This window comes from Gorilla gorilla, chromosome 14, assembly GCF_029281585.2.
Source record: "Gorilla gorilla gorilla isolate KB3781 chromosome 14, NHGRI_mGorGor1-v2.1_pri, whole genome shotgun sequence".
Taxonomy (NCBI): domain Eukaryota; kingdom Metazoa; phylum Chordata; class Mammalia; order Primates; family Hominidae; genus Gorilla; species Gorilla gorilla.
This window is the reverse complement of record NC_073238.2, coordinates 87611027-87636794: the sequence shown is the minus strand read 5'-3', so window position 1 is coordinate 87636794 and position 25768 is coordinate 87611027. Positions and strand designations below refer to the sequence as shown.

The 25768-nt window shown below is 35.6% G+C and overlaps 1 protein-coding gene across 3 annotated transcripts in view; it reads right to left on the bottom strand.

The window, feature by feature from the left end:
* The window catches only part of PIBF1 (progesterone immunomodulatory binding factor 1), a 232929-nt gene that overhangs the window by 79198 nt on the left and 127963 nt on the right, over positions 1-25768 (bottom strand). For all 3 annotated transcript variants that reach the window (XM_004054592.5, XM_031001205.3, XM_055360191.1), the window contains 3 exons: positions 23368-23518; positions 17388-17478; positions 5192-5294 (listed from right to left, as the gene is read on the bottom strand). In XM_004054592.5, the coding sequence (XP_004054640.3) occupies positions 5192-5294; positions 17388-17478; positions 23368-23518 (345 nt within the window). The remainder of the gene's footprint in view (positions 1-5191; positions 5295-17387; positions 17479-23367; positions 23519-25768) is intronic.

Below are 25768 nucleotides of genomic sequence, written 5' to 3'. Positions count from 1 at the left end.
CTGTACTTGATAAAAGCATTTCTTCAAAAGACATTGTTGGCTGGGTGGGATGGCTCACACCTGTAATCCCAGCACTTTGGGAAGCCAAGGTGGGAAGATCACTTGAGCCCAGGAGTTCGAGACAACCTGAGCAACATAGTGAGACCTCATCTCTACAAAAAAATAAAAAAAATTAGCCAGGTGTGGTTGCAGGTAACTGCAGTCCTAGTATTTGGGAAGTTAAGGCTCCCAATAGTTTGAGGCTCTTGAGTCCAAGAGTTCGAGGCTGCAATGAGCTATGATTACACCACTGCACTCCAACCTGGGCAACAGAGTGAGACTCTGTCTCTAAAAATAAATAATAAATAAATAAATAAATAAACAAACAAAAAGACATCATTAAGAGGTGAAAAGATAAGCCACAGGGTGGGAAAAAATATTTGTAAATCATATATCTGATAAATGACTTGTATTTAGGATATACAAATAATACTCAAAACTCAAGAATAAGAGGACAAACAACCTGATAAAACAGACAAAAAATGTGAGGAGACACTTCTCCCAAGAAGATAAACAGAGTGCAAAGAAACTTAAATGAGAAGATCCTCAAAATCATTTGTCATTAGAGAAATGCAAATTAAAACCACACTAACATGCCACTACACACCCATTATAGTGGATAAAAAAACTAACCATATCAAGGCAAGGATGCAGAAAAATTGGAACTTTCATACGTTATTGGTGGAAATGTAAAATGGTACAAACATCTGGGAAACAGTTTAGCAGTTTCTTAAGATGTCAAATAGACACCTACCATATGATCCGGCCAGTCTACTCCTAGATATTTACCCAAGAGAAATGAAAGCATACGTCCATACAAAGACTTGTATGTGAATGTAAATCTGAGCTTTATTCAGAAAACTGGAAATGACTCCAATGTCCATCAACAAGTGAATGGATAAACAAACTGTGGTACATCCACACAATGAAATGTTACTCAGTAATGAAAAAAATGAACTACAAATAAATCTTGAAATAATTATGCAGAGTGAAAGCAGACATTAAAAAAAGCATATACATACTATATGATTCCTCTTATATAAAAGTCTAGGAAATACAAGCTAGGCTTGCTCACACCTGTAATCCCAGCACTTTGAGAGGCTGAGACAGGTGGATCATGAGGTCAGGAGTTCGAGACCAGCCTGGCCAACATAGTGAAACCCCGCCTCTACTAAAAATACAAAAATTAGCTGGGAATGGTGGCACATGCCTGTAGTCCCAGCTACTTGGGAGGCTGAGGCAGGAGAATTGCTTGAACCCAGGATGCAGAGGTTGTGGTGAGCCAAGATTGCACAATTGCATTCCAGCCTGGGCAACAGAGTGAGGCTCTGTCTCAATAACAAACAAACAAACAAACAGACAAACTAACTAACTAACTAACCTACAGTAACTGAAAGTAAATCAGTAATTGCTTAGGGACTGAGATGGGGAAGGTTGGGAGGGAAGAATTCCAAAGGGGCATATGGAAACTTTTGGGGAGATGTATGTGTTTATTACCTTCATTTTGGTGATAGTTTCATAGGTATATTCATGTGCCAAATGTCAAACTGCAATATACCTTAAATATGTGCAATTTGCTGTATATCAATTATACTTCAATAAAGCTGCTAAAAAGGGGAGTATTTGTTTTTATTTTGGGTATTACTTAGCATTGTCATTTTGTCAGTTCACTTATGTATAATCTCAGACATAATCTGAATAGCGTTTAACTCAATGGTAATTCTAACATTAGTTATTAGTATTTCATCTGTGTATTATCAAAAAGGCCAAACTGATTTAAATATTTAACCTGATCCAAAGAATAGAGATCCTGAACCAGCCTAGCCAACATGGTGAAACCTTATCTCTACTAAAAATACAAAAAATTAGCCCAGCGTGGTGGCGTGCACCTGTAATACCAGCTACTCGGGAGGCTGATGCAGGAGAATCACTTGAAACTGGGAGGCAGAGTTGCAGTGAGCCAAGAATGCACCACTGCACTCTAGCCTGGGCGAGAGAGTGAGACTCTGTCTCAAAAATAAATAAATAATAAAATAAAATAAAGAACAAAGATCCTGAGATAATTTCCATCTGTATTATTTCACCATCGTATTATGAATAGTCTATTGTTATAACAGCAATCTAATACTAATCATTCATCTAGTTTATATAATTATTTTCAGTGTAAGCAATATAATTTTTGTAAAGCAGAAAAAAGTAAAGTCCATGGAATACTTTAAATATTTTATTTTCAATCTTAAGGGAAAAGTTATATACTGAAGTTGGCATAGATCCTTTAATATAGGGTTACTGACTCTTTCTCCAAATGTCTTACGAAATTTTTTCAAACATACACAAAAGTCCAGAACTCACTACTAAACCTATATGTAAACGTCATCCAACTTCAAACATTATTAACATTTTGTGATTCTTGTTTTATTTGTTGAGCCCTTCTTCCTTTTCTCATGAAATATTTTAAAGCAAATTCCAGGCACCATACCATTTCACATCATAAATATTTCAGCATTTAAGTCTTTTTCTCAATATAAGCCATAGCTTATTTAAAAATGGTTTCATACAAAGTTAATTATACTTAATTATAGGAGCATTTAACACTTAATTTCTTACATTTTCTCCCAACAATTTATAGACGTGTGTTCACATTTAGAAATTCTTTCTTTTTATTTTTGAGACTAGAGTTTCTTTCCCTCTGTTGCCCAGGCTGGAGTACGATGGCACGATCTCAGCTCACTGCAACCTCTGCCTCCCAGGCTCAAGTGATTCTCGTGCCTCAGCTTCCCAGGTAGCTGGGATTACAGGCATGTGCCATCATGCCCAGCTAATTTCTGTATTTTTAGTAGAGACAGGGTTCCACCATGTTGGCCAGGCTGGTCTTGAACTCTTGACCTCAAGTGATCCGCCTGCCTTGGCTTCCCAAAGTGCTGGGATTACAGGCATGAGCCAGTGCACCCGGCTTCTTTATTTTTAGAGATGGTGGATCTTGCTTTGCAGCCAAGGCTCAAACTCCTCAGCTCATGTGACTCTCCTGCCTTGGCCTCCGAAAGTGCTGGGATAATAGGCATGAGCCACTGCATCCAGCCCACATTTAGAAATTCTTATTTCAATTAACTGAAATGCTCAGGAAGGCATGTATTTTAATATTTTACTTTTAAAAAATATTTTTGAAAATTACTGTGAAATTAAAGGCAACATGAGGGATCTACAATATATTAGCAAACAGAGGTTTGTTTGTTTATTTATTTATTTATCTTTTCTGCTTCCACCTAGTAGTGTGCTGGACTTGGCTTGCAGCAGCTTGTAGGAGTTCTCTATTATTTCATACAAAGACTTGTACATGAATGTTCATATGAGCTTTATTCCAAAAACTGGAAATGACCCCAATGTCCATCAACAAGTAAATGGATAAACAAACTGGTACATCCACACAAAGAAATTACTCAGCAATGAAAAGAATGAAGTACAAATGAATCCTGAAAATTTTTAGGAATTTTGTGGCCTGGCTATCAAACACAACTAGCATTAAAAACTAAACTAAATTATTTAAATTTATAGTAAAATACATTTTATTAAAAACAAAGGTAAAAACAATCATATTTGTCAATTTAAAATTATTTTACTATTATCTGAGCTCTTGAGTTTACCTACGTCTGTTGTATCTGTATGGTGCAAACATTAAGTACTGGTATGCTGCTGACAATCTTTACTCCATCTTCAGTAACCTTAGGTTGGTAGTTTGAAGTCAGCCATGGTGGGAATATTTATACAACAGATACAAGCCAATGTTACAAATCAAGCTCTCCCTCATATTCCTCTTGGAAAGCTGGCTGTTAACATTTACCAACACACCACTGTGTCAACCCCAAGCATTAACTATGTGTCAGGCACTGCAATAAAATGAAGTATTTCTGGTCTTTCGAAATTTGAGGATAAAGATCCTCCTAATGTTATAGTATGAAAAGACACTGTAAAGAATATAAACAGATCCTTAAGAAAACAAATAATAAACAACATATATTGTTATTTAATGTATGACTTGAAAAAACCCTTTGTTATAAGAGAAATAGTTTTTAAAACTTTTAAAATATTAACTTCTTGGCTGGGTGCAGTGGCACATCTCTAATCCCAGTACTTTCAGAGGCCCTAGGCAGGTGGATCGCTTGAGCCCAGAAGTTCTAGACTAGCCTGGGCAACATGGTGAAACCCTGTCTCTACCAAAAAAATACAAAAATTAGCCAGGCACAGTAGTGCGTAGCTACAGTTCCACCTACTCGGGAGGCTGAGGAGGGAGGAGTCCTTGACCCTGGGAGGCAGAGGTTGCAATGAACTGTGATCATGCCACTGCACTCCAGTCTGGGCGATAAAGCCAGACCCTGTCTCAGAGAAACACGAGACGCAGACGCAGACGCAGACGCAGACGCAGACGGAGACGGAGAGACAGAGACGGAGAGACAGAGACGGAGAGACGGAGAGACGGAGACGGAGAGACGGAGACGGAAAAAAAACCGAAAAACTTCTTATGTTGACACTCAGGAATATTAAATAAATTAAAAGGAACATTAGCAAAGTAGTACCTCCTGTTTAAATTGTTTTATGACTCGCATTTCAAAAGTACAGAAAAATAAAATTAGATCTTGACATCAGAAGATGATTAAAAATGCTATGTAAAATGCATACATATATATATATATACACACATAGTTTAAATGACATAAGGCTAAGAAAAAGAAGCAATATGAGCCTGATTTTCTAAGTGTAAACAAAGTTAAATTTAACAGAGGAGTGATTTCTCATTAAACACAGAGGTAAAAACCAAATCTATCTTAAAAATGATTTATTAGTAAAAAACTTAAAATGTCGCCAAAGTTTGCCAAACCTGTTTTACCAGTTGATATTCTCAGAAATCAAAGCTTTGTCTGTCTAGTCTGCATTTATACTTAGTCTGGCCTTTAATCTCCCTTTTGTTCTCAGTTTTGCCATACACTGTAAGTTGTTTTTTATGGCCTTAACATTCAGTTAGTTTCATAAATTGTGAAATCATTTTGTACTAGCAAACAGCTTATTTTAAAACTGCTTAGAAAAATAAAAGAGTTACAAACAATTAAAATGAATCCTGTGATTCTTCATATGGGTTTCTTTTGTTTAAGTTATTTACCTCTTGTGAAAGCTGTGTTACTTGGTCCTTTCGATGTTCCAGATCTTTTAAAATCAGCGAGTTTTGTTTTTCTAATTGAAGCACTCTTCTTGCCAAGTGAACACTAGGCAAATGAAATAAGAAAATTAATGCTTAAAAGTGAAATACTGCCCAAAATATTCAAAATGTGTTTGTGTACTTGAAAATAGACATCATTTCCGAATTATACTTAAATATTAACAGAAAAAATATAGAGTCAAATAATATTTTCAGGCACCAGTAGTGGAAGACCAACACCCCACAACTCAGAATTATGAGAGTAACAACATTAAAACATAACCATGATATACTGATTACTGCAGTAACGGTTTTTAGCCCTTGCTATAAAAGTGGAGAGGTAACATTATAACACTTGCTTGAAAAGACCACAATACAGCAATTTACAGCTTGTCTCCACTTTTATAAATATTTTCCAATTACAAATCAGAAAATTAGTTGAACTATTACAAACAATAATTAGCTTATCACTTTGAGAACTATCAGAGTTTACTTCAAACAACATAATGCATGTTATAATATAAAACAAAAATGAGGTTTTTAATTGAAAGTGGAGACGAAAAAGATATATAAAACTTAGAGAATGTCTATAGTAAAGGCTAAGCTTCTGTACTAAAAAAAAAAATCACTCCCTCTGATGCTCTGCATTACCATAACTTATTGCACTGACCTTTAGTATTTAAAATTACATATGAAACATCTCAATTCTACTTTTAAGAAACAATTTTAAGAATAAAATCTATTCCTTCTAACTACGGTGGGAGGAAGTGGTATATTTCTTTAAAGAACTGCTAATAATTTTGAGAAGACATATTGCTCCAAAGACCCTCTCTGCATTTCCAGTAACTTAACATTTTCATATTTATCGTATTTTCATATTTTATACTAGTTAACCTATTAATCTGTGAATTGCAGAATCCATGGAATCCTAGATGGAATGTTTTATAATGACAAAAAGTAAGATAACTGTGCTTTAAATAAAATCATAGGGCAGAAAAAATTCTACTGTATTTTAATATTTCCCAATATCAGATAAAGAAATGCAGACAACATTCTAAAAAATAATGTTAAGGCCAGGTGCGGTGGCTCATGCCTGTAACCCCAGCACTCTGGGAGGCTGAGGCAGGAGGATCACTTGAGGCCAGGAATTCAAGACCAGTATGGGCAACAGGGGGAGACCCTGCCTCTGCAAAAAATACAAAAATTAGCTGGGCATGATGGTGCATGCCCGTGGTTCCAGCTACTTGGGAGGCTGAGATGGGGGGGATCACTTGAGCCCAGGAGTTCGAGGTTACAGTGAGCTAGGATTGTGCCACTGCAATCCAGCCTGGGGTGACACAGTGAGCCCCTGTCTCTAAAAATAATAATAATAATAAATAGTGTTAAATATCATTCTATACATCTATTTCTAAGAACTCATACCAAATAAAAAAGATGAGTTCTGGCAAAAGTTTATAAAGTGATTTGAGTTGCTTGTTTAGATCTAAAATTCTGTCCTTTCAACTGGCATTAGAGATGGAAAAAGCACACAGTCCTCATTTTTTGACAACCACTTTTTTTTAAACTTTACTGACATACAATTTTACTGATATGCAACTTAAATATCATAAAGTCCACCCATTTAAAGTGTACAATTCAATGTTTTTTAGTATATTTAGAGTTGTGCCACTATCACTATAATCTAATTTTATTTTCATTATCTCAAGAAGAATTTCTGTGTCCATTATCAGTCACTCTCCATCCTCCCCACATTCCAACTTCCTCCTTTGCTCCTCAAATTCAACCTTAGGGAACCATTAATCTTTCTCTCTTTATAAATTTTTAAGGAGTTTACAGTTTTTGACTATATTATTCTTCATTTCCCAATAAAAATATACTAAGTTCTCTCTAATTTGACCCTAAAATAACAAGATTTCTACAAATAAAATAAGCCTTAATGTGAATTTTGTATTTTAAATCTGTTGATTCCATTATACGTTTGCAAGCATCAGTTTATCATTAGCTCTATTTTTATTAGGTTAATTAAAAAATCTTGGAGCTATCTTTATTCATATTTTTATTCTTGCTTTCTTACTCTTCATACATGTTAGGTGTTAACTTTTTTTCATCTTTTTGTCTCCCACAGAACTTCACACTAGGGTCACTTAAACATGGTAATTTTTCAATAAATATGTTGAAGGTGTAGAACAAGTATGTGTATACTCAGTATAGAACAATAAACACAATCAAATGCAATTACACAGAACTAGAGTTACAAATGAATGAAATGGAAGACAAAGACATGCAAGAAAATAATGAGATGCAGAGGTCACATATTACCAACAATCTGAAGAAGATAATGATTTGAAGACATCAAGTTTAATAATATTAAATTGTTCATTTGGTTTGAGTGCTTTTATTTTGTTTGGGAATTCTATAATGTTCTTATACAGATAGGGTGATACCGCTTACCAATAAAAATATCATAAGTCATAAAACACTGACTCAAGAAATTCTTGCCGGGTGAGGTGGCTCACGCCTGTAATCCCAGAACTTTGAGAGACTGAGGCGGGCGGATCACCTGAGGTCAGGAGTTCAAGACCAGCCTGGCCAACATGGTGAAACCCTGTCTCTACTAAAAATACAAAAATTAGCTGGGCGTGGTGGCAGGCGCCTAATCCCAGCAACTGAGGAGGCTGAGGCAGGAGAATCACTTGAACCTGGGAGGCGGAGGTTGCAATGAGCTGAGATGGCGCCATCACACTCCAGCCTGGGGGACAAGAGCGAGACTTCATCTCAAAAAAAAGAAATTCTTGGTATGCTAGTGCTTAAGCCTTAACACCAGGACTACTTTCTTCAAAAAGGAATTTCCCTGATTTTGACTGGGAGATTCCAAGTAAGGAAAATCAACTCTAAATAGAAGGAAAGTATCTATGGTATCTTCAAATTGCTTACAAATATACTCTACAGTGCTTTGATTACTAGTTTATAGTACAATTTTACTGAGAAAAACTTTCTGAGAATTGATGGTGACGGGAAGGACCGTGAGTATTAGTATGACTGTTGATGTCATTTATGATGCATAATGACAATAATGTAGAAGACAACATGGTACAATTGGTCTCCAGTATATATGGGGTTCACATTTTAAAAACTCACCTCTAAGTCAGTTGTAAGAACAGTAAAACACATTTCCTCATATATATATATATATATATATATATATATATATACACACATACATATATTAGAAATGGTATTAAAGTTCTCAGTTGCCCTAAAAGACCCATTTAGCCCACTAATGTAGTACAAACACACACACACAGAAAAGAACAAAAGATAATATAAAATCTTTCATTAAAAGATTATACTCAGATTTATTAAGATTGTATTATTAAGGATATAAGAGATTTTATTAAGATTTAATGAAAAGAAATATAAAGATATTTAAGCAAAAGAACACAGCAGAAACAAGAAATATAACTGTTTTTCATCATTATAATACTTACAGTAAAACAAAAACAGTAAAGAAAAATTAGGCCAAGGCAGGCAGATCACTTGAGGCCAGGAGTTTGAGACCAGCCTGGCCAACATGGTGAAACCCCGTCTCTAATAAAAATACGAAAATTAGCTGGGTGTGGTGGCAGGCGCCTGTAATCCCAGCTACTTAGGAGGCTGAGGCAGGAGAATCACTTGAATCCGGGAGGCGGAGCTTGCAGTGAGCTGAGATTGCACCACTGCACTCCAGCCTGGGCAACAGAGACTCCGTCTCAAAAAAAACAAAAAAAAAAAAAAAAAGAGAGAGAAAGAAAAAAGGAAAAAAACAGTGAAAAGACAATCTGCAGAATGGAAGAAAAAATTTCTCATCACATATCAGTTAAGAGACTTGAATCCAGAAAATATAAAAACCTGTTACAGTTCAACAATAAATACCTGGTACAAAGGAGGTACTTAGAAATTATCTATTGAATGAATGAATTCCTGTTCATTCATATCTCCTGTTTCTTCATAACCCAACCAATACTGAGCATTGTCAATCTTTGGAAGTTTTGCTAACCTTATAGATAAACATAAAATCCTGTTTTAAATTAAATTTCTTTATTTGTGAGGTTAAGCATTGTTTCATGTGTTTGTCAGACATCTGTATTTCTTACATAGTGAACTGATGTCTATATTGTGTTCCCACTCACTTTCAAATCTGACCTTCATGGTTAGTTTTACTCTATCTCTAAATTATTTAAAAATATCAAGACCCTCTATAATCTCACTAGAACTAACCTTATTTGCCATTCATATCTACTCTACTTAACGTCTCACAAATATGTTTTCTGTATTCCTTCCACCGCCTTTTCTTGGTCCTCCAGTCTGAAGATTTTCTTTAAAGGCTTCCGTCGAGTTCCACTTCCTCCATTTTTGACTGTGCCAGCCTGCACGGATCTCTATTCCTCTGACTGACATAGCCTAACCCAACATATGATATAGTACTAAAGTTTATATATTCTTTCATGTATGTTAATCATTTCTCCCTAAACAGATGCAACTCATAAAATGACAGGAGTCTTATCCCCTGTGGTATCTAACTGTAGAGCTGATCAGAGTAGGTACTTAATAAATCTTTTTTTTTTTCTGGCAGGGTCTCGCTCTATTGCCCAGGCCAGGAAGTGCAATGGTGCAAACATGGCTACTGCAGTCTTGACCTCCTGCACTCAAGTGACCCAGCTCATCATCCCACATAGCTGGGACCACAGGTGCATTAGGATGATTGGCTCATTTTTAAAATTTTTGTAGAGGCTGTGTTTCACATTGTTACCCAGGCTAGTCTCAAACTCCTGGGCTCAGGTGATCCTCCCACCTCAGCCTCCTACAGTGCTGGGATTATAGGCATGAGACATGTGCATAGCGATAAGTACCTCTGGACTGATTTTGTTGTAAATGCATTTTGTTCAAATGAACACACTGTTAGAAACCATACTCCGAGGTTGCAGCACCTCAACATTAAGGTACACCTATTGCCAATAATGGGCAATTAAAGAAAAAAAATAAAGTACAGCTAATGCTCAGTATTAAGCATTGAACTAGCAATTAAAAAGTGCATAAAGAAGAAGGCAAATGTCTTAGATACCAATTCACCACTTCTATATTCAACCTCCTAAAACTTTAAGTGGGCATATTGCTTTGGTGAGTGATTTGGTGCTATAGATGGATCCTCTTTAGAAGTCTTGGATCTTACACGTGGGAAGAAAGAAGAGTGTTTAAATGAAATTCAAAACAAGACAAATGAAGAACTGCTCAACTACAGCTGAGTTTATGCCTCCTTAACACAATAAACATACAATGAAAACAAGTCCTAAGATCTTTATTTAAAAAAAGTTTTTTTTGAGTTAGAGTTTCGCTCTTGTCGCCCAAGCTGGAGTGCAATGGCGTGACCTGGGCTGACTGCAACCTCTGCCTCCCAGGTTCAAGCGATTCTCCTGCCTCAGTCTCTGGAACAGCTGGGATTACAGGCGCCCACCACTATACCAACTAATTTTTGTCTTTTTAGTAGAGGTGGGGTTTTGCCATGTTGGCCAGGCTAGTCTCGAACTCCTGACCTCAGGTGATTCACCTGCCTCAGCATCCCAAAGTGCTGGGATTATAGGCGTGAGCCACCGTGCCTGGCCCCGCTAAGATCTTTAAGAAGAATAACTATAAACATGGTCAGGAAAAATGACTCTTGCTAAAGGTTATTTTTGGTGTAGAATGTACTGAATTTCCCAAGAAAGCAATGCTTTTTATAAGCTATCTATTGGGACACTTAAATAGGTACAATACTTCTTTGTAATTATTAATACATTAATTGCTTAAATGATTTTCACTTATACCAAGATTAAGTTTGATATCAGCTAGAAACTACCACCACCAGTATACTGGTTGTACACCTAAATATTAAACCAAAATTTCACCTGTTACTTGATCAAATTAGTATTCCTCCAAGGGTTATCTTTTAGCTCTCTTAGCACTTCTTGATGCCAAATACAGGTTATTGGTTTTGGCTTTGTCCATGGAAGTCTGTGTTTCTGATTACTACATACCATTTCCTAGCATTTTTAGCCTAGCAAATGTGGACATGACAGAGTTTTGTTTATATCTGAGATATCAAAGCACAATGGAGGATTGACGCTCTGTTCTGGGTTATTCAGTATTGGTACGGTGTCTTACTATTACCAAAACTCGAAATGAGCAAGAATATGTGAGGCATGCTTATTAGTTATATTAGTTATTTGATCTTTCTCAGTTTTCAGTAGATCAGAGTTCTGTCTCTAGTAGCATGGCACGAAAGATGGTTGCAAAGAAGGGGACATGTGCCAGAAGGATCCCACTTTCAAAAAGCTTAAGGCTGGTCCTTATACTATCTACTCAGCTGGAAATGACTGAGGACTAAACAGTGATCTCATGCTGATTATCTGTAGTTACATAAGACTGTCTCTAGTTTCTTCTATAGGCTTACACTTCCAAATTTATCATGAATAGAAAAACAGCAACTTTTTAAAGAACTATTCCTAAAGCCATCCCAAATGAAATGAGTACAAGTTTCCCCAAGGACAAAAATGAGAACTCATATATATGAGAATAAAGGAAAGGAAAACATGTTTGTCATACACAAAATTTTGCTAGTTTCCTCTGCTTTATTTTTTTTATTATGAAGCTCAGTAAACTGTGAAAGTTTTAACTTAAAGCTTTTTATAAAACTAGAGAAACTATAGTACGCAGTAATCTTACAATTTGAAAGGTTTAAGAACGTCAGAACAGTCTCCACGTTCAGATTAGCCAAAACAAACACAGAGGCATATACAAAGACCATGTTAGTGCCTGGGTGTCACCATTTAGTGTGGCAGGTTAAAGGGCATAACCAAAACATGTAACCAGAAAATCATGTTTGCTATTTTCAAAACAATCACAACTGAAAGGAAAACAATACTTCAGATTTTCAAGTTTAGTCAAGGAGAGCCCATTTTGTTTTAATCTACTTTAATTGTATAAGCCCTTGTAACTTTCTATAATTGTGTCCCAGAAAGAGTTTTAAAAAATAGGCTGGGTGTGGTGACTTATGCCTATAATTCCAGGACTTTGGGAGGCTGAGGTGGGATGACTGCTTGAGGCCAGGAGCTCCAGACCAGCCTGGGCAACACAGCAAGACCCTGTCTCTACAAAAAATAAAAAATAAAAAAATTAGCCAGGTACAGGGTGCATGCCTAGCTACTCAGGAAGATAGAAAGGAGGATCGCTTCAGCCCAGGAGTTTGAGATGAGAATGAACTATGATGGTGCCACTGCATTCCGACCTGAGTAACAGAGTGAGACTCTTAAAAATGGACTGATACTAAAGAAAGTTTCATGTTTGGGGGGTATCCCTGCTAATTATTTCAAGAGGCTTCTGTATAATTTTAAAACAATATCGTCTTAAATGACAACTCAAACTGTGCCTAGTAAAAGATTTCAGAACCCTGGCTTTTCCTCTAAAATTAACTATGTAATTTACTTTAAGAACACATCAAGGTGTAACGACCTAGCACTTACTAAAGATCTACTCTATGTCAGGAACTTCACATCCATTTTCTCATTTTAATTTTGTGGTATTGCCTGGGTTGCAATAGGCAACTAATGATATTTTTCAGTAACTATACAATTAACTAATGAAAATATAGCACTCAAAAGTGGAAGTACTAAAAATTAACGTTTTGGATAACCATTAAAAATGACCTTTCTGAAGAATATCCAATGACATAAGAAAATGTTTACAATGGAATTCTATGACAATAAATTAAACTATTAAATTACAAGCAATAATATCTTAAATAAGAAAGTATATATATATATATATCCGTATACATTTCCGAGTGGTTATTTTGGATGGTAGGATTACCAGTAATTTTCCAATTTTATGAAATAAACATGGCTTGCTGTGGTGGCTCATGCCTGTAATCCTTGTACTTTGGGAGGCCGTGGTGGGCAGATTGCCTGAGCTTAGGAGTTTGAGATCACTCGAGACCAGCCTGGACAATACGGTGAAACTCTGTCTCTACTAAAATACAAACAATTAGCCAGGCGTGGTGGCATACACCTGTAGTCCCAGCTACTTGGGAGGCTGAGGCAGGAGAATTGCTTGAACCTGAGAGGCGGAGGTTATAGTGAGCCGAGATCATGCCAATGCACTCCAGCCTGGGTGACAGAGTGAGCAAGACTCCAACTCCAAAAAATAAAAATAAAAATAAAATAAAATAAACATTACTGTTATAACAAATCAGAAATCTCCTTCCAATTAAATGTTACCCTAAAATATCTAATTCTGGTTGTTGAACATATAAGATTTTAAATCAAATTTAATACGAATGGAATCTATTGTGTAGTAGTTGGAAAATAGGTTCCTTTGAAACTTTAATATATTTTGGTATAGGCTGATGTACAATGAAAACTTTATTTTGCATATAGTTCATTTACTGTTCTGACTGAGTTGTTTTATCATTCGCCTTAAGTTTCCACTGATTTTTTTTTTCTTTTCTTTTTTTGAGAGATGGGAGTCTTTCTATGTTGCCCAGACTGGAGTGCAGTGGCTAGTCACAGGTGCAATTATAGTGTACTACAGCTTCAAACTGCTGGTCTCAAGTGATCCTTCTGCCTCAGGCTCCCCAGAAGCTGGGATTACAGGTACATACATGCCAGTGCGTCTGGCTCCAATCCTTTAATTTCAAATGTGAAGGATTACATATAATTCTCTCAAAGGTTATACTGCTTTTATCTTAAATAAACATAAAAAGAGCATAAAGCCACTGCTTTCTTTACAAATATCCATTATGAACTCAAATGTGGACTTTGCAAACCTCAGAAATGTGTCAGACCCTAACCTGGGATCTTTAGTGCCATTGATCAATTTTGTGCATACAGTAAGCACTCAATATAAGTTGTTGAACGCATGAAGGAATGCATAAATGTTCTCTTTGGATATCTAGCCTTACTTTCCCGTCATTCAGTTTAGATGACCTGAGAAGCACTTCCTCAAAATAACCCTCTGGCTCACCATGAGAAGAATGCCTGGCACCAGCTGGCAGGAGATATTAATAGCATGCCCATTAGGCACATGTTCAAGGCACATAGATAGCTCAGTGATAGAATCTTTAGAATATTTGGACAGTTAACATTATTTCGAGTATGAATCAGTTGTGGTTCCTTAAATCCTCACTTTAAATATTAAAAACCAACCTCTATTTTAAAAAATTCTTAAAAAAATAGTAAGGTGCAACAGCAATAATCATTTGTAATTCTGAAAAACTCAGCATTTGGGGCTAAGAAAAGCAAAGTTCTAACAGCAGAATTCTTTCTTTTCTTTTTTTCTTTCTTTTTTTTGGAGACAGAGTCTCACTCTGTCACCCAGGCTGAAGTGTAGGGGGACAATCGCGGTTCACTGCTGCCTCGACCTCTTGAGCTCAGGTAATCCTCCCACCTCAGCCTCCTGAGCAGGGTAGCTGGGACTACAGGCAGATGTCCCCATGCCCAGCTAAGTTTTTGTATTTTTTGTAGAGATGGGGTTTCGCCATGTTGCCCAGGCTGTTCTCAAACTCCTGGACTCAAGCAATCTGCCTGCACTGGCCTCCCAAAGTGTTGTGAATATGGGTGTGAGTCACTGCACCCAGCCCTATTTTTTCTTGTAACAAAGATTCTTTTGAAGGATTCAGAGGCCAAAATAGAGAAAAGAATATGACCTTTCCCTTTAAATTTCAAGTTTTAGTATTTTACCTATCATTTACTACTGATAAGTCTCTTACCCACAAAACTATGTTCTATTCTTCCTTAGGCAACATTGGACTAAGAAACAGATATGCTGAAAATTACAAAATATCCTAGGTTACCCACTGTGACTTTTAGAGGAAATGGGAATGGGACTGATTTTTAAAAAATACATAATTCTGAAATATCTGAATCCTCACCAGACAGAATTAAACATTCCAGCTACAAATTGATACTTTCTATTCAGCTCGCCTTGATCAAAATTTGGCATATATTTAGTTTAACTGGTAAGAGCCATAAGTTCTAAGCATCCTTTTCTTGCTTTTTATAAAGTGCTCTATATTCTACATCACTTTATTTTTTTAATCACCACTATATTAATGAGGATACATCATTTTAGATAGCCATATAGATGTTCTATTTTCTGAGTCATTTTCTTAGTGTATAATGTCTCTAAATGTCTAAATCAGTTCACATAAAAAAAAAGCAACTCTGAATTCTCAAACGCTCTGATGAAGAAACAATTTTACTAGGTATCCTGCACTGAGTTAGATAGAGAAAGTGAAAAATAAACAAGAATAAGATGTAGTTGGCATGGCGTGGTAGCTCATGCCTGTAATCCCAGCACTTTGGGAGGCCGAGGTGGGTGGATCACTTGAGGTCAGGAGTTTGAGACCAGCCTCACCAATACAGTGAAACCCTGTCTCTATTAAAAATACAAAAATTAGCCAGACATGGCGGCACATGCCTGTAATCCCAGCTACTCGGGAGGCTGAGGCAGGAGAATTGCTTGAACCTGGGAGGTCGAGGTTCCAGTGAGCTGAGATCGTGTCACTGCCTCTAGCCTGGGTGACACAGTGAGACTCTGTCTCAAAAAAAAAAAGATGTAGTTGCTAGACTGGGCATGGTGGATCACTCCTGTGTTTCCAGCACTTTGGAAGGCCAAGGCAGGTGGATCACTTGAGGCCAAGGCCAGGAGTTCAAGACCAGCCTGACCAACATGGTGAAACCCCATCTCTACTAAAAATACAAAAATTAGCAGGGTGTGGTGGTGCACGCCTGTAGTCCCAGCTACTTGGGAGACTGAGACAGGAGAACTGCTTGAACCTGGAAGGTGGAGGTTGCAGTGAGCTGAGACTGTGCCACTGCACTCCAGGCCTGGGTGACAGAATGAGACTCCATCTCAAAAAAAAAAAAAAAAAAATAGGTAGTTGCTGACCTCGAAGAACTTTCCATCTAGATGGGTAAATTACACAGGAAATGATAGCTAATGAGATAAGAGAAATGCTCTGCTGTGTGGTACAGAGAAAACAGTTGCTTTATAGGCAGAGAAATAGGTATATCCACTGCATTTTGGGTAGAGAGGCAAATAAGGCTGGAGAGATAGAGCTACATTATAGAGGCGCTTGGAAGTCTGAAAGAAACATTTAGATTTGATGGATTTGATGTGGTAGTGAATGGGGCCGTGAGATGTTTTTGCAAAGCAGGATAAATTTTCGTGCAAGAGAGGAGTTAGGAATAAAAATCAGGCAGGTCAACTGGAAACCTGATTCATGTAGGTACAATTTTCTGTTAGCGTACAGTTGTCTGTTGGTATCCACGGGATGCATGGTTCCAGTGTACACTCTCCACCTCCTGTGGATACCAAAATCCATGAGTGCTCAAGTCCCTTACATACAATTGGTATAATATTTGCATACAACCTACGCATTTCCTCCCATATACTTTAAATCATCTCTAGATTACTTATAATACCTAACAAAATGTAAATGCTATGTGAATAACTGTATTAAGGAATAATGACAAGAAAAAAAGTCGGCACATATTCAGCATAGATGCAATCATCCATTCTTTTCGCGAATATTTTTGATAAGCGGTTGGTTGAATTCACACATGTGAAACCCATGGATATAGAGGGCTGACTGTACTTTTAAACAGTATCTCACAAGATAACTAGTGGATCTTCTAAATATTCTCTTGGTTTTGTAAAGCCTTTCATAGTTTCAATTACAATATATGCATTAATTCCATATCACTCTCCCTAACGTGTATGTCAAGGAATGTAGGCAGGTGAATAAAAATGAGAGAAAGAAAAAAAAAAGCACAATTAATTTTAATCTGAATATTCTTGATACAAAGCATTTGTAGCTCATCTGAAATTAATGTGAAAATAAAAACGAGGTCCTTATCATCGAATCTAATTCTACAGAAATTCTTATGTACACTTCTACAAACCACTAAATTTATTTAAAAACATATGAAATACATGATTATTAGTGTTTTATTTTGTGAGAAATTTAATATTTATGCAGAGTAAGAATAAAGGACTTTGTCACTGAACTCAGCACATTATCAGAAAGCACAAATGTAATTACATTCGGCTTGAGTAGATAAATAAAATAAATATATATTGATTTTACCTTTGCTTTAGTCGTCTTTTGGCTGTTGTGGGAACATTAGCACCATAGCCGTAGGAAAAAAGAACCCTTTCAGCCTCATCTTCATTTTCAACTGGAAAATATTAAAGTGTATAATGTGAAATAACTTTATTTTTCCTTTAAAAAAGATGGCAGAAGTGAAAATAAAGGAGGTTATAACAAATTAGGGAGGATAAAAACATTAGAAAGGGCTAATATGCAATCTTAAACAGCCCATTTGTAAGTAGAAACACATTTCTTAAAGTATATCCTTGCTTGAATTTGCTCCATTTATTTTTGAAATGTATAAGGGATTGCATCATATCATGTTAGGTTTTCTTGTTAAAAAGTATAATAATACATATATTATTCTGAAGGACTCAAAGGCTTTTTGCATGAAATATGCTATGTAATATAACAAATAATGATAACATATCAAAGTCATCAATTCTGTTCTTGATAAATGATTTTTAAATTAGGACAAATATTATTTTATCAGAACAACTTTATTTTAATTTGCAACAATAAAATTATGTACTTATGTAGGTTACTCTATTAAAAACTGTGCAGCTCTAAGCATGTATTGATGGCCTTACTTTTTTCAAATGTAAAAAAATTATGTGAAAATAATTTACTTTTAAATTCTGCTATTGTCACACTATTTCTTTGAAATTTTAGTTAATCGATAAGTATTCATTAAATAAGGACAAGGTATATTTTAATTTCCAATGTGAACTGATAGAGAACCTAGTTACTGATCTTCTAGTACAGGTAAATCTATTTTATTTGAAGTTGGTTTAGATAGTATCATAACAAAAATTAATTTCTATTTTTCTGCAGCTTTTAAGAAAATATTTATACTTGTGGACACACTGAAAAAATGTACAGTATACATCCATATACTCAACATCTGCAATTTTTTTTTTTTTTTTTTGAGACAGAGTCTCATTCTGTCGCCCAGACTGGAGTGCAGTGGCGTGAACACAGTCACTGCAGCCTTGACGTTCAGGGCTCAGGCGATCAGCCCACCTCACCCTCCCATGTAGCTGGCACCACCATGCCTGGTTCATTTTTTATTTTTTTGTAGAGATGGTCTTGCCAGGTTGCCCCGGCTGGCCTTTGAACTTCTGGGCTCAAGCAATCGTCCTGCCTTGGTCTCCCAAAATGCTGGGGTTAAAGGCATGAGCCACTGTGCCTGGCTCCAACATCTGGATTCTAAATCAAACGTACTATGTGTTTATTATACATATATCCATCCCTGTTTCCATGAATCTGTTTTCTTTGATGCATTTCAAAGAAAGTTGTGGACATTTGCACACTTCACTCCTCAACAGTTTAACATGCAAATCATCAATTATAATTCAACATGTATTTAGTTATTTTCTAAAAAATAAGATTTGTAACTTTCACCATGTATAAATTTTATTTTTATTTTTTAAGTCTACCATTCAACGAGTTTTGAAATGTAAAAGTTTTGAAATGTATACACATGTGTTTAACACAAACCCTATCAAGATATATAGAACATCTGAATACCCTGGAAGGTTCCATGTCACTTTTCTCAGTTAATTTTTGGTGACAATCATCTTTAGAGACAACTACAGTTCTGATTTTTGTCTTTTTAAAAATAAAATTTTTACCCCCACCCCTTGATTTTTTTCATCATAGATTACTTCTCTCTCTTCTAGAACTTCATATGATCATATAGTATAATCATACTATATACTATAATCATACAGTATAATCTTACTATATACTATAATCATATAGTATCATACCACATACTATAATCATACAGTATAATCATACTATATTATATAAAGTACACTTTATGTTTTTCAGATTCATCCATGTTGTTAAGTAAGTCAATTGTTTCTTTCCAGTGAGAAGTATTCTGCTACATGAATGTATAATGGTTTGATTAACCATTTTCCTTTGAGATACACACCTGGGCTGTTGTCAGTTTTTGACTATTATGAATACATTTCCTATGAACATTCTAGAGGAAATCTTTTAAGGTGCATATGCTTTCTTCTCTCTTGGGTAAGTAATGGAAATGCTGGATCACTGATTAGGTTGTTTAATTATTTTGTAAGAAACTGCCAGTTGCTCCACTTCTCACCAACATTTGGTATAGTCAGTCTTTCTAATTTCAGCCATTCTTGTGGGTATACAGTGGTATCTCACTGGGCTTTTAATCTGCTTTTCCCTCATGACTAGTAATGTTGAATACTTTTATTATGCTTACTTGTCATTCACACGTCTTCCTTTGTGAAGTGTTTAAACCTTTTGCCCATGTTTTAAACAGGACTATTTTTTTTAATCACTGAGTTACATGAATTTTAAATATATATTCTGGTATATTAATTTCCTACTGGTAATGTTAACAGATTGCCAGACTTTATGGTTTAAACAATACAAATTTATTATTTTATAGCTCTACAGGTTGTAAGTCCAAAAATAGCCTCACTGACCTGAAGTCAGTGCTTTGTAGGGCTGGTTCTGTGTGAAGGCTCTATGGTGAAATCTGTTTCCTTGCCTTTTCCAGCTTTCAGAGGTTCCAAAGATGAGGACATGGACATCTTTCTTTTCTTTCCTTCCTTCCTTTTCCTTTCTCTTTCTTTCTTTCCTTCCTTCCTTCTTCCCTTCCTTTCTTTCCTTCCTTTCCTTCTCTCTTTCTCTTTTTTTCTAGAGATAGGGTCTCACCATGTCAGGCTAATCTTGAACTCCTGAGCTCAAGTGATCCACCTGCCTCAGCCTCCCAAAGTGTTGGAATTACAGGCATGAGTCACTATGCCCAACAGGACATGGACATCTCTAGAAGGATGTTTTTCAGCCCACCACATTTAGATATCATTTTCTTTTGTCTAATCTATGTTTTGTGAATATTTTCTCCTCAATATTTTCTTATTTTGGGTATCATTCCTTTGCCAGATATAGAATTGTGGTTGTTTTCTTTGAGTCTGTGTTTTGGCTATTCATTTCTTAATGGTGTCTTTTGAAGAACAGAAGTTTTAAATTTTGATGACATCTACTTGATCAGTTTTTCTTTTATGATAATTACATTCAAGGGCCATGTCAAAAAAAGTCTTAATGTACTCCACGTTGTAAAGATACTCACCTATGTTTTCTGTTACATATTTATAGTTTTAGCTATTCCATTTAGGTATCGTCTCAGATTAATATTGGTGTATGGAAGTTTACTTCCATAAAGATGTCCAATTTTTTTTTAGCACTATTGAACAAACTTTCCTTTCTCCATTTGTTTGCTTTGCTGCCTTTGTTAAAAATGAAATTATTATTTAAGTATGGATCTGTTTCTGGGTTTTCTAGTCGGTTTCATTGCTGTATTTGTCTTTCCTTAAGCCAAATATCCTGATATTGAAGCTTGAAGCTTTATAGTAAATCTTGAAAACAGGTAGTGCAATTCTTCCAATTTGTTCTTTTTTTTGTGGAGGAGAGGATGTCACGCTATGTTGCCCAGGCTGGAGTGCAGTGGGTATTCACAGGCACGATCATCGCACCCTACAGGCTTTAACCTCTAAGCTCAAGCAATCCTCCTGCCTCAGCCTCCTGGGTAGCTGGGACTACAGGAGTGCACCACCACACAGGGCTTCAACTTTTTTCAAGATTGCTTTGGATATTCCAGTCCTCTGCATTCCATATGAATGAAATACAAAAAAGCCTCCTGCCACTGTGACTAGAAGAACACTGAATTTATAGAATTCACAATATATTTCGTGATTTTGGGGGGAGTGGTTCTTTAACTTCTCTTAGCAATGATCTGTAGGGTTTTTTGGCTTAAATTTATTCCTAAGTATTTTGTGTTTTTTGTTGCTACTTACTTCTCCAATTGTTTACTTCTAGTATATTTTTGGGTAATGACTATATATCCTGCTATATTCACTTATCAGGTTTAGTAGTTGTTTGGTAATCTGAAAATAGATTCTTACTATTCCTTTCTGATTTTTATATATTTTATATCTTCTCTTATCCTTATCTCACAGGTTAGGAATTCAAATACAGCACTTAATATGTCATATAAATCATGAAAATAGGAAACCCTGTCTTACTCTCCCCTTCAATGGGGAAAGTATTCAATATTTCACCATTAAGTACAATTTTAGCTGTTGGTTTTTATAAATGCCCTTTTTCAGATCGAGGAAGTTCCCTTCTATTCCTAATTTGTTTAGACAAAGGGACATATGCAAAGTTATGGAGATAAGAAAGAGTATGAAACTTTCAAAACAATAATATGATATGGAGGAGAATGGCAAGATATGAAAGCAGAAAGATAAACATGAGTCTAATCATGAAGTCATGTAAAGAAATTTGACTTTATCGTCTTAATGAAGACAATAAAAGTCATTAAAGCAGGCATATGATATGAAAATTTGAATGTTACAAAGATTACTTTGACTCCAGTGAAGAAATTGAAGATAAATTTAAAATCTATTGCAGTTATCAGACATTGACCTTGGAAATGGGAAATAGGACAATGATAGGAAAGAAATAAAAGTTTTTCTTACATTGGGCTACAAGTAAATACAGTCCTTATGCAAAAATGTGCCTAAAATAATTAGAACCCTACCTAGATTCAAATTCAACTTCAACTGAAGTTTAAACCCATTTTTATAAGAATGCCATGGTTATCTGACTTTTGAACACAAATAATGTACTGTAGCAAACATCACAGCCAATGGTGAAATGTTAATTTAAAATATTTATTAACGTTAGGGATAAGACAGGAAGATAACAAGAGGGGAAAACAAGAAAAAAGGAAAACAGAAATTAAAGATCAAAGATTATAACACAGTACCCTCAAATGAATTTTTATTTGTACTGCAAGACTCATTCCAAGGCTGGGCACAGTGGCTCACGTCTGTAATCCCAGCATTTTGGGAGGTCGAGGCGGGCAGATCACCTGAGGTCGGGAGTTTGAGACCGCCTAACCAACATGGAGAAACCCTGTCTCTACTAAAAATACAAAATGAGCTGGGTGTGGTGGCGCATGCCTGTAATCCCAGCTACCCGGAGGCTGAGGCAAGAGAATTGCTTGAAACCGGGAGGCAGAGGTTGAGGTGAACTGAGATCACACCGTTGCAATCCAGCCTGGGCAACAAGAGTGAAACTCCATCTCAAAAAAAGAAGAAAAAAAAGAAAAAAAAAAAAGACTAATTGCAGTGTCATCTCCCCTCTTAGATATGCCTCACCTCCTTTAAAGGTGGGATTAATTAATGATCTCTTTTGTATTTCCACTGAGAACTGCATATTTTTTGCTTATAGCATTTATCTTGCTACTCTAATTATGTTATTATGTTCATCTCTCTCAGTAGATTAGAAACCCCTTGAGACGGGAATTATTTCCATGAACTCCTAATCCCCAGTTCCTGACAGATGTAAATACTTAACAATTCTGGAATAAGTGAATTTGATAAAAAATTGAAAAGATAAAAGCTATCATATTTAACCTGTTTCTTTTTTGACTGCAATTTCTAAGATGAAGATGAACGAATATTTGAAATACAGAATTTTATTTAGAAATAGTCACCAATTATATTTTAAGAACATATACCAAAGTAGTTTTATTTTTTTCTTTTCTTTTTTTTTTTTTTTTTGAGACAGTCTTACTCTGTTGCCTGAGCTGGAGTACTGTGGCATGATTTCGGCTCAATGCGACCTCTGCCTTCCGGGTTCAAGCAGTTCTCCTGCCTCAGCCTCTGGAGTAGCTGGGATTCCCCGATATCACTCCTGGGTAATTTTTTTTTGTATTTTTAGTAGAGATGGGGTTTTGTCACTTTGGCCAGGCTGGTCTCAAACTCCTGACCTCAAGTGATTTGCCCACCTTGGCCGCCCAAAGTGCTAAGATTACAGGCATGAGCCACCGTGCCTGATCCCAAAGTAGTTTTAGAAATAATGTCAGGCGTCTTTTGTTGCCAGAAAAAAAAAAAAGTTGTGCATGTGTGTGTGGGGGAAGACTTACTTTCTGCAGTTTGCATTATTATTTCATCAAGCTCTTTTTCCAGTTTCTCATAAATGTCTAGCCTTGCTTGATGCTCTGAGTTCTGTGCTTGAAGTTCAGTAATGCGTTTTTCAGAAGATGCTTGGAGACTATAAAATTCTTTGGTTAAAACCTAATAGTGAAAGAGAAGAATTACAAAGGCAGAATTAAACAGGTGCACAGTTAAGACAAAAACATGATGCAAAGACATTCATAGGGCTTTTTTTATTATTTAAATATTAAGAGAAAGTAGCTCAATTAAGATGACTAATGAGGAAATTAAACATATTTATTTCTAAGGTAAATAATTCCGTTGTTTTTAACTGAAAATTATGAAGTACCTTATCCTTATTTTATAAGCTGAATAAAAAATGAATTTAAAATTAGGAATAATTATAGGAGTAATATTAGCATTTGCTTGTTAGAATTTAAAAAAATACAATGTCATATTTACATAGAGGTCATTTATCTGGCAATCAAAGCTATTTGACAGAGGCTTACAAAGCTGTTTGTAAAAACGATATACTGACAATAAATCCTTCAATTTTTCCATCAGAGCTTATTGAATTACCCTTACTATGATCTTAATAACATTTTTGGTTTTCTGAACAGTCATAAATTCAAAGCAGGAAATCAAAAGGTAAATGTGAAGTGCTGCTTGAGGCAGTATCAGAAAATGCCTTTGTGAACAACTAAAACACATTAAAAATGAGATGCAAAGGGCATGAAAATTGGAGTCATTTTGTATACAAGCAAAAAATCCTACACTCCAATGGTAATTCACTGAAGGAAACACCATGATGACAACAATAAATTAACTAAAAAAAGAGATGCCTCTAGTGATACGGAAATGTTTTAATGCTTAAATTCCAATTATCTAGAATGCTTACTTATTATTACAGACTAAATTATGGAGTGGTATTACACCTGCTTTCTAATACAACATAATATACTGTTTCCTGAGAGGCAACAGACTACTACAGTGAAGAATATGGTTTGGAGCCAGAAAAATTTGGATTTCAATATGGCTTTGACACTTACTAGCTGCGATCTTAGGCAATTACTTATTCTTTATAGGCCTACCTTAAAACACTGTTGAAAGAAATTAAATGAGATGATAAATTTACAGTGCTTAGCAGAGTACCTAGAACATAGCGTTGAAAAGTACTATTGCTACTGTAAGAAATATAACTATATGACAATCCTGCATGAAATAGTTCATGCAAATAGAGTTCCACTAATTTAATTATCTTGAATTCTCTACAATTAAACACTTTTAAAGATAACTATTTTCTCTAATGACATAAAGTTCACAATACAAAATGTGTATGATTATGTTTTCTGTGATGTGGAAAAAGGGAGAATGAAGACCTATTTACAGTTCTCAATGAGCAAAAATTATAATTTTCCTTAATTTACTTCAGATCATTTCCTTCAATTTTCAGCAAAACTTTCCCCCAAAATAAACAAAACATTATCCCTCACTCTCCATATACATTCCTTTGGAGAGTGGAGAAGGAATAAAACGGGAACAGCATTTTTATGGTGATTTCCAGTGGCTCTGGTTGGGTCAGAAAAAACAAAATGTGTGTTTTAGCATTATTTCTTCTTTATTCTTGCTTGTTGGGAATGTGTTTTCTAGAAACTTGTTAATACATTATAAAAAAATCATTGCTCAGTGACATTATCTGGGGCTTACATGGAGTTCATTACATTGGGATGTAATTCATTAAGAATCCGGTGGCTGATGAAACTAATTCCACTGTCAAAAGAGAGAATCAGTAAAGACAGTGTTAAATGACTATTCCCACAGCAGAGCTGATACTTTTTCATTTGTACCCCACTTCCCCTGCAAAACCACCACACGAAGAAAAACAGGAGAAATGATTAGAGATAAGGAATCAAAATGTTGAAGATGGGATATTTTATAAGATATTATTTTAAGGAGAGATTTAAAAACCATTACGAGAGATGTAATTTAAAAAATATCTTCATAATGTGAAAGAGAGGTCCCGAAAAACTACTAATGTGGGGTATCTCCCAATACCTCTAGTACCCCATATTAGAGAATTTTCTGTTTCTGTGGATTTGTCTGAGTGGTTGTTATAAGTAAACCTATTACGGCTTCTGAAAAGCCAAAGAGAACTTGACTGTTGGACCCATGGTAGGCTATAATATTAAGGATTTGTTTTAATAAAAATCAATACATGAACATTTCATTTTAAACATGGACACATAAAATAAGCCCATTAATTTTAGGAATCCATTAAATATAAAGTTCTCACAGTAAAATTTTCCTTCCTTTGAATAATACATGTATTAACTGAATAATACAAAGATTAAATAATGATAATACAAAATTATAATGTTGCCTTAAACAGAG